General features: G+C 41.5%; 1 protein-coding gene across 31 annotated transcripts in view; it reads right to left on the bottom strand.

The window, feature by feature from the left end:
- Positions 1 to 253: 253 nt before the first annotated feature.
- PEX5 (peroxisomal biogenesis factor 5) overlaps positions 254 to 13,790 on the bottom strand; it is a 28,674-nt gene continuing 15,137 nt past the window's right edge. For 20 of the 31 annotated variants that reach the window (XM_063785432.1, XM_063785438.1, XM_063785435.1 and 17 more), the window contains 6 exons: positions 10,902 to 11,045; positions 10,624 to 10,694; positions 10,037 to 10,249; positions 9,533 to 9,698; positions 8,894 to 9,051; positions 7,298 to 8,712 (listed from right to left, as the gene is read on the bottom strand). In XM_063785432.1, the coding sequence (XP_063641502.1) occupies positions 8,511 to 8,712; positions 8,894 to 9,051; positions 9,533 to 9,698; positions 10,037 to 10,249; positions 10,624 to 10,694; positions 10,902 to 11,045 (954 nt within the window). In that variant the 3' untranslated portion in view covers positions 7,298 to 8,510. Of the gene's footprint in view, positions 427 to 7,297; positions 8,713 to 8,893; positions 9,052 to 9,532; positions 9,699 to 10,036; positions 10,250 to 10,623; positions 10,695 to 10,901; positions 11,046 to 13,790 lie in introns of those variants that run through there. The other 11 variants (XM_063785434.1, XM_063785436.1, XM_063785439.1 and 8 more) reach the window with 1 other exon arrangement.

The raw sequence follows: 13,790 nt of genomic DNA, 5'->3' as shown, positions 1-13,790 counted from the left end.
TCTGCAGGGATTGGGGGATAAGGGTTCCCAGATCGTTAGAAAACTTCAACTAGAGTAGAGTTTAGAGGAGAACAAAAGATATGACCCTGAGTGGCAGTCCTATCTCAAGACAAGGTCCCCATTGCCTTAGCAGATTAAATACGCAGTTTGCTAGAAGACAAGCTGTGTGAGTGTCTTAGCCTAAGGTTGTGAGTGGGTTGTTTTACCCTGATTCAACTATCTCTTTCCTTTTCTTTGAAACACAAGGCTGCCATTTAATATGTGTCCAAACTTTAATAATTTTCATCTATTGTTTGAACAAATGAGGATTTGTTTTCCTATATGAATTGTCCAAGATGGTAGGTAGAGAATCCAATATGAGTTCAGGATCCCAAGGAAACTCCAGCCCGTTCATTCAGAAGCAGTGTCTGCAGAGGCTGTATATTTCTAAAGAAAAACAAATGGGTAAATGAATAAAACCCAGTCGTACAGTTTCCACTTGAGGAAACTTTGACCTAGAATAGTTTGCCCGTCTCTAGAATATTCTTATATTTAAAGACCAGAAAGTGTCTCAATTGCAATGAATTCCTACTTTAGTTGATATAAGAAAGACCATTAAGCATCTATATGAATCCTGGAAGGACTCTTAAAGGCTACTGGTGATAGGTCACTATCATAATAATCGTCAATAAATCATACCTCCCTGTATCCACATCTCTTTGCAGTGTGTCATTTCCTCTCTCTCCATCTCCCCATCAAGAGATGGAGTCTATTTCTTCACACCCTTGATTCAGGGTTGAACTTATAAGTAAAATAACGTCTAACTGATATTAGTTAGACTAACTGACTCCCCTCCCTGAAGTTGCCATCCCACTCCGCATGGAACTGAAACTGCACGTCTCTTGCTGACCACCACAAAGGGACAACAGCCAGGGACTGACCGTGAAGGGACTTAGGGTAAAGGCACAGTGCAGCCCGTACAACTCAGGGAGGGGAGGAATGTACAGGTGCACATGCAGGACACTCGTTATGCAGCAGGGCCTATCGTGTCCCTGTTGGCCCCCTAAGTCATTTCCAGCTTGGGTGTATGGGTGGAGGCTGCAAAGTCCCTGCAGCCAGCCCAGGCCACCAAGGGTCATTCTCCACAGGGACAGGCGGCCCCAGTTATGCCTGCCCTGACGCAGCAGTCTGACCTCCTGCCTGTGGGACCAAAGGCAGAGCCTTGTAAAATAAATAATTTGTTTTGACCAATGAAAGGTGACAGGAGTGAGATTGTGTGAGATCCAGAGACTTGGTTTTGAGAGGCTTTGCAGTTCCTGCTCTGTCATTTTGACACCCTGAGACCACCATGCTGTAACGAGGCCGTCTCACCTACTGAGGAATTCTCCTCCACCTTGGAACATCCCAGCCCTAGTTGAGGCATCAGATGACGGCAGGTGGCCCCATGAATGTTCCCCGGTGAGTACAGCGAAGAAGCGCCCAGATTGCCAATCCACAGAATAGTCAGAGATAATTAATTATTGTTGTTTTAAGCCACTAAATTTTGGAGTGGTTTTTATGCAGCAAGATATAACTAATATACTTCCCAAGAAAAGGTAAATCCCAAACCAAACTCTGAATGCTTTAAATGCACTTGCCCTTTACGAAAAACTTTCCTACTTGGAAAATGAGAACACATTCTTAATTGTCACCACCTTAATTTGCCCAAATCTACTAAATATGTTAATATTCCCCATGGGCTGATAGTTCATAGAGCTAAATCTTAAAATGAAGGTTTTCTACTTGGGAAAGGTTTTTTCAAATGAAACACTGGATTACTTTGAATTATAAAGTCATGGTTAAAAGTAAATACTACATTGATGTGAAGAAAGAAAAAATAAACACATATGAATTAGTGTGAATAAAGTAATAATTTATTAACAAAAGATTAAACATTCCTATTCTCTAACACAAACACTTTATCTCCTTTAAAAAAGCTGTTGGATGGAAATAAAGGAAATCTTACTTTGGTTTAATGACTTCAGGGTCCCTGCTGTGTTACAAGAAAAAATACAAAAGAAATACAAATGGGCAATAGGCTAATGATTAATAGTCACGTAAAGACTAAAGAGAAAATAAAAATAATACAAAAAGTTTTGGGTCTAAGTTTCTAAAAGTTGTTTTGTTTTTGACTTTTATTCCAGGTTCTGGGTCTAAATTTCATTCAAATATATTGTTACAGATTGAAAGATATTTTATTTACAAACCTTTTTGTCCTAAGATCTTAAAAACAAAAAATAGAAGTTATGATCGTAAAATAAATATAATTCAATTTTACTCCAAAGTAAATCAATTTGTGAACTTTGGACATACAATATTTCTATATAAATATTCTCTCCCATTTTTCCCACAGTGTAAAATAAAAATGCAAACATGGTATTACAGCTTATGCAAGAGTTTGGATTTTCCTTTCTAAAATACTAGATTAAATGAAATTTAAATCACTTACACTTGCCCTGGAGATAAAGTAAGTTGTTATTACCTTTGTCATTATTTAAGAGTAGGTAATGTATATATGGGTGTGAGTGTTTAAGGAATTTGGGCCGGGCACGGTGGCTCACGCCTGTAATCCCAGCACTTTGGGAAGCTGAGGCGGGTGGATCACCTGACATCAGGAGTTCAAGACCAGACTGGCCAATGTGGTGAAACCTTGTCTCTACTAAAAATACAAAAATTAGCCTGGCATGGTGGCAGGCGCCTGTAATAGCAGCTACTCGGGAGGCTGAGGCAGGAGAATCGCTTGAACCGGGGAGGCGGAGGTTGCAGTGAGCCGAGATCGTGCCATTGCACTCCAGCCTGGGCAACAAGAGTGAAACTCCATCTCAAAAAAAAAATTTTTTTTAATTTAATTTATATATTTAAATTGATTACAAATAATTTAAATCGCGTCTTTGTAAAATGGCTTTTGTTTTTGACTTTTATTCCAGGTTCTGAAGTACACATGCAGGTTTGTTACATGGATAAACTGCATGTCGCTGAGGTTTGGTGTACAAATGATCCCGTCACCCAGAAGAGTGAGCATAGTACCCAACAGTTTTTCAACCTTCATCCCCCTCCACCTCTCTGGTAGTCTGCCGTGTCTGCCGTTCCTATCTTTATATTCATGTGTACTAAATGTTTAGCTGTCACTTGTAAGTGAGAATCTGTGGTATTTGGTTTTCTGTTCCCGTGTTAATTTGCTTAGGATAATGGCCTCCAGCGGCAACCATGCTGCTGCGAAGGTCGTGATTTTGTTCTTTTTCGCGGATGCATAGTATTCTATATTGCATATGTATCACATTTGCTTTATCCAGTCCACCATTGATGGGCATCCAGGTTGATTCCACGTCGTTGCTATCATGAATATTGCTGCAATGAACATATGAGTGCATGTGTCTTTTGGGTAGAGTGATTTATTCTCCTTTGGGTATATACTCTGTAATGGGACTACTTGGTCAAATGGTAGTTGTAAGTTCTTTGAGAAATTTCCAAACTGCTTCCCACAGTGGCTGAACTAATTTACACTCCCACCAACAGAGTATAAGTCCCCTTCTCTCTGCAACCTCACTAACATGTTACTTTTTTGACTTTTTAATAATAGTCATTCTGATTGGTGTGAGATGGTATCTCATTGTGGTTTTGATTTGCATTTCATTAGTAATGTTGAGCATTTTTTCATATATTTGTTGACCAAATGAATGTCTTATTTTGAAAAGTGTCTGTTCATGTCCTTTGTCCATTTATAAAATAGTTTTCTTAACCTTAGCCTTAGTGACTGCAAATTTTGCGGACTACAAAGTCACCCAAATGCATAATCTGAGTAAAATTTTAAGATGCCACGTCTCTGATAAATTTGGGTTATCAACAATAATTGTATTGCTCATTGATGCTAGCTTCAATATAATTTCTAAAATCCCAAGATGAATTTAGAACTTTTGACTAATATAATACTGACATCATTATCAGTATTATATTAATAGGTAATAGTCTATATCTGAAGATTTCCAAAGAAATTAGTTTCAACATCTATTCATGTTTTTAATGTAAAAACATGAATAATGTAACATTCACAATTTTTTAAGAGAATAATTCTTTTTTATTTTATTATTATTATACTTTAAGTTTTAGGGTACATGTGCACAATGTGCAGGTTAGTTACATATGTATACATGTGCCATGCTGGTGTGCTGCACCCATTAACTCGTCATTTAGCATTAGGTATATCTCCTAATGCTATCCCTCCCCCCTCCCCCCACCCCACAACAGTCCCCAGAGTGTGATGTTCCCCTTCCTGTGTCCGTGTGTTCTCATTGTTCAATTCCCACCTATGAGTGAGAACATGCGGTGTTTGGTCTTTTGTTCTTGTGATAGTTTACTGAGAATGATGATTTCCAATTTCATCCATGTCCCTACAAAGGACATGAACTCATCATTTTTTATGGCTGCATAGTATTCCATGGTGTATATGTGCCACATTTTCTTAATCCAGTCTATCATTGTTGGACATTTGGGTTGGTTCCAAGTCTTTGCTATTGTGAATAGTGCCGCAATAAACATACGTGTGCGTCTTTATAGCAGCATGATTTGTAGTCCTTTGGGAATATACCCAGTAATGGGATGGCTGGGTCAAATGGTATTTCTAGTTCTAGAACCCTGAGCAATCACCACACTGACTTCCACAATGGTTGAACTAGTTTACAGTCCCACCAACAGTGTAAAAGTGTTCCTATTTCTGCACATCCTGTCCAGCACCTGTTGTTTCCTGACTTTTTAATGACTGCCATTCTAACTGGTGTGAGATGGTATCTCATTGTGGTTTTGATTTGCATTTCTCTGATGGCCAGTGAAGATGAGCATTTTTTCATGTGTTTTTTGGCTGCATAAATGTCTTCTTTTGAGAAGTGTCTGTTCATGTCCTTCGCCCACTTTTTGATGGGGTTGTTTTTTTCTTGTAAATTTGTTTGAGTTCATTGTAGATTCTGGATATTAGCCCTTTGTCAGATGAGTAGGTTGCGAAAATTTTCTCCCATTTTGTAGGTTGCCTGATGGTAGTTTCTTTTGCTGTGCAGAAGCTCTTTAGTTTAATTAGATCCCATTTGTCAATTTTGTCTTTTGTTGCCATTGCTTTTGGTGTTTTAAACATGAAGAAGTCCTTGCCCATGCCTATGTCCTGAATGGTAATGCCTAGGTTTTCTTCTAGGGTTTTTATGGTTTTAGGTCTAACATGTAAGTCTTTAATCCATCTTGAATTGATTTTTGTATAAGGTGTAAGGAAGGGATCCAGTTTCAGCTTTCTACATATGGCTAGCCAGTTTTCCCAGCACCATTTATTAAATAGGGAATCCTTTCCCCATTGCTTGTTTTTCTCAGGTTTGTCAAAGATCAGATAGTTGTAGATATGTGGCATTATTTCTGAGGGCTCTGTTCTGTTCCATTGATCTATATCTCTGTTTTGGTACCAGTACCATGCTGTTTTGGTTACTGTAGCCTTGTAGTATAGTTTGAAGAAGTCAGGTAGTGTGATGCCTCCAGCTTTGTTCTTTTGGCTTAGGATTGACTTGGCAATGTGGGCTCTTTTTTGGTTCCATATGAACTTTAAAGTAGTTTTTTCCAATTCTGTGAAGAAAGTCATTGGTAGCTTGATGGGGATGGCATTGAATCTGTAAATTACCTTGGGCAGTATGGCCATTTTCACAATATTGATTCTTCCTACCCATGAGCATGGAATGTTCTTCCATTTGTTTGTATCCTCTTTTATTTCCTTGAGCACTGGTTTGTAGTTCTCCTTGAAGAGGTCCTTCACATCCTCACATCCCTTGTAAGTTGGATTCCTAGGTATTTATTTTATAGCTTAATTCTTAAGTCATTTACACAGCCAGACTTTGTCATGTCCTGCACCTATGTAGTGTGGAAACTGCTCCTCCACCTGCCCAGCCCACTTCCCGCCTGGGTCTTTGCACCACCAACCTGCAGAGCCCAAGACACCAGCTGCCTCGTGATCCCCCAGGTGGTGACAGGTGCCACAACAGCTTCCTGTTTTCCTCCCCCAGGTGTTTAATTTTCTCCTCTAGAAAAGTATCACACACGCACCAAGAAAATTTGAGAATTACAGAGAAGTATGATCTCCCCACTTTTAGCACATTGGGATAGTTCCCTATTGTCTTTTCAATGCATTTTTTTCTTAAGACAATCTGTAAATAATTGACCAACCATTTTTCTCACTATATTGTTAGCATCTATTGTCACTGGAAATTATTCCATAAATGATTAAATAGCAATAGCTATATTTCACTGTCTGGACAATTTACTTACCCAGTTGTCTTTTAGACCTGTTTTTTTGTTTTTTGGGTTTTTTTTTTTTTTCTGGCAGCTTTTGAGCTCACCGGAAAAAAAAAATTAGACTTTGGCCAGGTATGGTGCTCCTCCGTGTGATCCCAGAACTAACTTTGGGAGGCTGAGGCAGGATTCCTTGAGGCCAGGAGTTCAAGACCAGCCTGGTCAACATAGTGAGATCTAGTCTCTATTTGAAAAACTTTGGCTCACGTCTGTAATCCCAGCACTTTGGGAGGCCGAGGTGGGCGGATTGCCTGAGGTCGGGCGTTCGAGACCAGCCTGACCAACATGATGAAACCCTGTCTCTAATAAAAATACAAAATTAGCTGGGCGTGGTGGCACATGCCTGTAATCTCATCTACTTAGGAAGCTGAGGCAGGAGAATCGCTTGAACCCAGGAGGCGGAGGCTGCAGTGAGCCGAGATCGCGCCATTGCACTCCAGCCTGGGCAAAAAAGAGTGAAATGCTGCCTTAAAAAAAAAAACAAAAAACTTTTTTCCAAGTCTAATGTGCCCACAAACATCTATCTCCAAGTATAAATATTTGTGTATATTTTAAAATTTTTCCTCAGGATAAATACCCATCTTGATATGGCACTTGATACAGTTCCTGATAAAGGCAGGCAGAGCCAGATGAAAAGCTTTAGAAACCCTAAGCACTGAAAAACTATCAAAATCCTTCCATGTAATTCATAATACAAAACAACCTAACAATTATATGGCACTGCACACTTTCCTTTGTAGTAGTAACAGGAGTAAAAATTCATGATTATCGACAGCTCTTTCTCCTGCTAGCCCAGAGGCCCAGAGAACAGGGACCCTGTCTCCTGTGCTCTATCATTTTTAGAGGGATGAGCAGGTAACCAATATACCAGTGAGAATTTGAAAGACAGAAACTGTTGAATCCCGGTCCTCCAAACGCCAACTCACCTTCTGCCATCCCAACTTCATGACCAGCAGAACTCATACCCACATCAGTTCCATTTATTCTTCGTACAAATATTTTACAGTTTTATTTTTAAATCATTTACACATATTCATACAAAGAAAAATAAATTTCAGGATGGAATCCTGGGACCATGGTAGTTTAAAAAAAAAATCTGATCATTAGCTACTAAAGACAAGGCAAGAGGCTTAGCAGTCATTTCTGGGGGTTAGTGTATCTCCCCATGCAGGGGACAACTGAGAAGAATCCAAGCTGCTCCCTCATCTTCCTTCGATCTAGATGGGGGAAGGGGATTTTCCAATGCTCTCCCCTAGAAACATTTCAAGAAGTACAGCAAAGGCTTATGGTAACACTGAACCTATTTGCTAGAAATCTGGCAAGATTGCACTTTCTGAACCAATTTTCTATAACAGTTGGCTCAATTCCCATTCACAGGTGCTTCTAAGAGGATGAGGGATTGCCGCACTCACCATACCCCCTTCCCACTTGATCTCTTCTGATCTAGTCCCTCCCCGCTCCCACCCAGCCTCATTTCACAAGCGAACCGTCCTCCTACGCCACACACCCAGACACTCTGTAGCAATTGGCCCTGGCAGCTCCTGAGGACCGCCGCAGTGATGACACAGGACTATTGCATCAGCATCGTGCTCACAGGGAATCAGAGCTCAGCCAGGAGAGGTCCAAGAATGACAGAACCATGAGCACTCCTACCAAAACTCAGCTCTGCTCAGCCAAATCAACAATTCAACCCAACAGGCCAACTCCTAACACATCCCATCCAGACAGACATTAGAGGCGCACAGCAGATGAACCTCCTACTTACACTGCCCAAGGAAGCTGGACTATCAATTCCCAGTAAAAGTGGGGGAAAGGACAGACATTACAGATATGGTAGACCCTATCAGAAATGGCAGCTGATGATAACAGTTACCCTAAATCGTTGGGTCCTACCCAAAAAGCAGCACCAAGAAAGGGCATGATGAGCAGAGAGATCTGTAGCTGGATGTACAGCCCTTGAATTACCAAGGGACTCAGAGATGACACAGCTCATTTTCCTACAATTATGTAGGAACTAAAACACAGACTACCCACCCCTACATTGAGGCAGCTCCTGAAAGGCCGTACCGCTTATGGTCATCAGCCCACCCCCTTGGTAGGCCCATTTGGGGAGAGGGAATCACATCCAAAGCGGGGATCCCTCCAGGTGGACACTCACAGGGCAGCCCGTCCCACTGTCACTGGGGCAGGCCAAACATAGTTAGGAGGGTGGATAGATCCCGCGCGTCGGCTGCCCCATAGGCATCGCTCTGGCCTAACATAGACAATGCCAAACGCAGGGTGCTCCAGATGTTCTCCGACATGGCACCTCCTTCACCCCGGGGGCCCCGGCTTTTCCTCTGCATGTTCAGGGCCTCCAGAAAGTGCTCCACAGCCTCCCTGTAAGGAAGAAGAGGAATGAGAGCTGTTAAGCTGAACAACAATGGAAGGAAGCAGGTCAGCTAGCAGTGGGAGGGAGAAAGCTAGGGCTGGTTAGTCAAACAGGATCTAAGAATAAGGAGCTAGGGCCAAAGGCAGGGAGAAAAAGCTCATTCATTCATTTCTCAATAGATACTCTCACCGGTGAGCCCCGAGGTTGATGCAGCTGATGCCCAGGTTATAGCGGGACCGGATATAGCCAGGCTGGAGCTCGAGGGCCCGGCGGTACGCAGCTACTGCTTCTTCACTCTGGTTTCCATTGGCCAGGGTGGCGCCTAGCTTATTCCACAGCAAATAGTCCTGGGATAGGGATGCAGAAGGGATGGGAACAGCTTGACTCAGATCAAATTCTGCACATTACTCCACCTGTTTCACTACTCTGTTTAGCTAACATGTTTCGTCCCATTCCATTCTCAACAGTTCAGTGTGTGGCTACAATGTAGCCCCTCTCACCCTATGCAGACTCTCTTATGTCCAGATGACCCTACACTCCCAGCCTTCTTTTCCCAGTCCTCCCAAGGCAGTCAGTACATGGAACACTGGAATGAAATACCCCAAGACTCCAAAAGTCTGAACAAATTATTCTTTTTTGTGAGGGTGGGCAGGTTCTTGCTATGTTGCCCAGGCTGGATTTGAACTCCCAGGCTCAAGTGATCCTCCCACTTCAGCCTCCCAAGTAGCTGGGACTACAGGCATGCACCATCACACCCAGCTTCCCAACAAATGGCTCTTCAATAAGGTACACAGTCATGTCCCATTTCCATTCCTCCCCTGGGCTCACATTGGGACGAACGCTGAGGGCAGCTGTGAAGCAGTCCACAGCCTTGTCATACTCCCCACTCAGGTTGAAAAGGACTCCCAAGCCACACTGCACATCAGGGTCAATGGAGGTAGGGTCCAGCCGCACAGCTGCCAGGAAGAGCTCTTTCACTTCAAGAAACAGGGAGCTGGATGAAAAGGAAAAAAAACAAAAAAAGTAGGTAGATGAATGTCTCTATTCCCATCCCCCCAAATTAATTCCTTCATTGATCAACCATATGCCCAACATTCATCAATCTATCAGTCATCTCTTCTACTCTCAAAGTCCAATATAGAAGCCTGTTTTTCTATTTCATCCTAGCACTGAACTGTAGAATGCAGACCTCCTTCAACTTGATCCTAGGTTTCCCATCCCACTCTCAGGACCCTTCAGTCTCAATCCATCCAAACTTCCAAAATCAAGGTCACCCTCCTACTGGGACTTAGGTTACTGTAATTCCTCATCCTAGGAACCCGTCATACTCACTCAGACAAGAGAGATCCCAGGATACGCTTGCTGGGGCCCAGTCCTGCCCCACCAGCCCCTTCTTCAGCAGGTGTCACCAGATGGGCATAGGCTGGTGTGTACCGCAGCCAGTCTCGTAGGGTTTCACAGGCCTGTCGCTGCAGGGACTCGTTGGTGAAGCTCACAGCCAGCGCCATCAGTGCTGTCTGGTTATCTGGCTTTAGCTCCAGACACCTGTTTGATCAGGGATGGGCAGACTTGATATCTGCAATGACACTGGCACATGTGAGCACCCTGGGATCCAAGCCAAGCTTTGAAATGCAGAGTCACAATGGCCTCACCTGTGACTCCTCTGACATGAGTTAATAATAAAGTTACAGATCTAAGGGGAAAGTTTTAGCAGGCAAGGAGCCAACCAAAGCCGCACAAATAAAATCAAAAGCCGATGAAGGAATGGAATTCACTCCAACCCTCAGAGTTTCAGCATGAGAAAACACTCTTGATAGCACTCAGAAAGAAGACAAGGATCCAGGTCTGGGCTTCTGTCATTCAAAAGGTTATATGCAGAGCCTTGGAAGCACCTCACCCACACCTTTCAGTGTACTCACCTCCGCAATGCACTGATGGCTAATAGTTCTTGTTCATTCTCTGCCTGGGTGGTACCCAGATACTGCCAAGCCTAGAGGGAAGTTGACAGATTCCATCACCCCATATTCACCTCTCCATTCGCCCTTCCCCCTGGCTTCTCCCACTCACCATCTCACTCTCAAGCCCCTATCCTAGGCCATCACCCAGGCCCTAACCCATCTGCACTACTCTCCTTGGGGCCTTTCTCAAGATGGAGGAAGCAGTCTCTAGCCAGAAATGAGACTATGGAGTCACTCACTTCCATGTGCTTAGGATCCTGCTGCACAGCTGCCTCAAAAAGCAGCACAGCATTTGGCAGGTCCCCCTCCTGAAGGCGCCGCAGCCCTTCTTCAAAAGGCTGAGGGTGATCACGCAAGGGGTTCTCCTCCTCAAACTGGTACCCCTACAAGAAAAGCACGTGAGAGATGGACTGAGAGGTGGCACCGTCAGAACAGCAGGGATGTGAGGATGACAACCAACAGGCAGAGAAGCTGAGGGCCTCCAAACAGGTTCCTGAATTAATTGCTGGCAAATTCTCCATATTATAAAGATCATGTATGACACAAGTAAAATCATTTGGTATCAGGTTTGTGCTCCCATCTCCTGTTCATGATACCTGGGAAGCTAGGAAAGTCTACAAACTCATCTGCACTGGAAATAAGCTTATTTTAGGAAGTCATCACAGGCTTGCATTCCCACACCTTGACTTCTCACCACGGGGCAGAATGTCTCAACAGGATCTGCTTATAGTAATGAGACAAAGTGTCCCTAGCTATGCAAAGTGCATTTCTTGTTATCCTTCAATAATGTGATGATGTATAAAGGAAATGTTGTTTGGAGTCCTGCTATTCAAATATAACTCTTACTTAGCTCAGAGTCATTCCACATGTCAACTAGATAAAACATGTTCAAGCATTTTGAAAATGTTAATTTATTCCCCGATTTCATTCTTAATAATTATGAATATTAATCTGTATCTGACAGTAAGCAAAAGCTGGATCCCAAAATCCAGATGGCAGAGAATACTTCAGAAAGACACCATTCTCTTCCAGCTGAGGATTTCTCACTTTAGAGAAGAGTTACGATACTATCTGCAAAGCTTTGTCAACTGGCATTTTACACTAGGCAGAGAAGAAATGAGGTAAAGGGGAAGTCACTAGTAAGCTGCAAAATTTGGGACATGCAAATAAAAAGTCCGTTTTTGGAGAGTAGTTACCATCACAAAATAATACACCAGAACGAAAACAAGATGCAAAACACCAGGTGGAGGTCTTTCTAAATGCAGTTAAGAATAAATTCAGATAAAACTGTACAAAATAAAGACATGAGGCCCTTTTTCATTATTATTGTGAAAATGATAATCAAAATCACTTAAATCTTACCAGCAAAATTCTAAGTCATGATCAGATGCAAATTATTTGTCACAAATGAAAATTAAATAATTACAATGGGGGGTTTAAGAAGAAAGACATAGTAGATTTGAGATAAATGTATAGAAAGTATATTTATATTGAAAACAAGTGTGTTTTTGGACATCTCTGCATAATATAAAAACTCAGAAGGCAGAAAATGACGCTAGTCCAGTGATCAGCAAACTTTTTCTGCAAAGGGCCAGATAATAAATATTTCAGGCTTCGTGGATCTGCTGCAACTACTCACCTCTACTGTTGTAGTGTGAAAGCAGCCAGACATAAGTAAACAAATGAGCACGGCTGTCTTCCAATAACATTTTATTTATGGACACTAAAATTTGAATTTTATATAATTTTCACTTGTCACAAAGTATTACTCTTTTGATTTTCTCCAACCATTTAAAAATGTTAAAACCATCCTCAGCTAGTGGATCACTAAAAACATAAAGATTTATCCCACAAGCCAGTTTGCTGGCCCTTGCCCTAGACTATTACAGTTCAATAAAATAAATCCTTCTGCATTCAACCTCAACTATTGTTCATCATTAATACGTGTTTTAAGCCACTCTACAGAAAACAGAGATTACTGTCATCTATAATGCAATTTCCTAATAAAAGTAATTCCTGCCTCTCAGAGCCATTGAGAACATCAAATGGGAATCTTCACCAATGCCTTACCAAAAAGCTTAAGATACTATCTGTAAATAGCTATTATCCTCATTGCTCTGGATACTTCCTTAAGATATGATGGCCTGTATATGACAGCCAGAAGTGATGTGAATGCTCTTTAAGATATGATGGCCTGTATATGACAGCCAGAAGTGATGTGAATGCTCTTCAGGTGTCTTCATTAGATAATACAACAACTCAATGCCACCATCTTGCAACCACAGGATTCTCTAAGTTTCCTCTCATCCATATTATCTACCCTCCTTGAAGTCTCATCAATTGCTGATCAAAGACGAATTTTCCAAAATTAGAATATTTGCATAGATGATGGAAAAAGAGTACTCTGGAGGATCCCTCAACAACCCACAGAACACAGGATAAGCTTGGCTTCACTGTTACATCCTGAAAAGCCAAACCCAAGTCATTAATTTTGTCTGATACACGGTCTGGTCTGCTCCAAAATCTCATAGGATCAAACTGCAGAAATGATCACTACAAAGAGTTTGTCCCATCACATACTTCTCTTTTATCATAATAGTATATTAATATCTGCCTGAGCTGCAATGTAAATTGTCTCTGAAAATATAAGGGCTATCAATAAACAAACAGTGCATTCAAAGAGATCCATGAATTTATGTAACAATCAAGAGTCAAGTCCTTTGTTTTTAAAAAGTTCTATTGACATGGAATTCAATATTAGCTTAAAGCCAGATACTAATTGCTTACTACATCACTTTTTGAGGAACATTAATGCAAGTATTTCTAGTCCTAATTTTGCAATATCACAAAGTATCAATGATATCAAGTAGGGCTCAAGAATCTACAAACATACTTTTAAAGTTTTTAATTAAAAAATGTATTCTGGATATGACACCAAAAGCTCATATCCAAAAAATCATTGCAAAGACTAATGTTAAGAAACTTTCTCCCTATGTTTTCTTCTAGGCATTTTATGGTTTTGGGTACTGCATTTGGGTCTTTAAGCCATTTTGGATTAAGTTTTGTACATAGTGTGAGGTAACGGTTCAGTTTCACTCTTTTGCACGTGGATATGCAGTTTCTCCAAT

The sequence above is a fragment of the Pan troglodytes genome, chromosome 10 (genome assembly GCF_028858775.2).
Source record: "Pan troglodytes isolate AG18354 chromosome 10, NHGRI_mPanTro3-v2.0_pri, whole genome shotgun sequence".
Classification (NCBI taxonomy): domain Eukaryota; kingdom Metazoa; phylum Chordata; class Mammalia; order Primates; family Hominidae; genus Pan; species Pan troglodytes.
The sequence above is the reverse complement of the archived record's forward strand: the minus strand, read 5'-3'. Positions and strand labels throughout refer to the sequence as shown.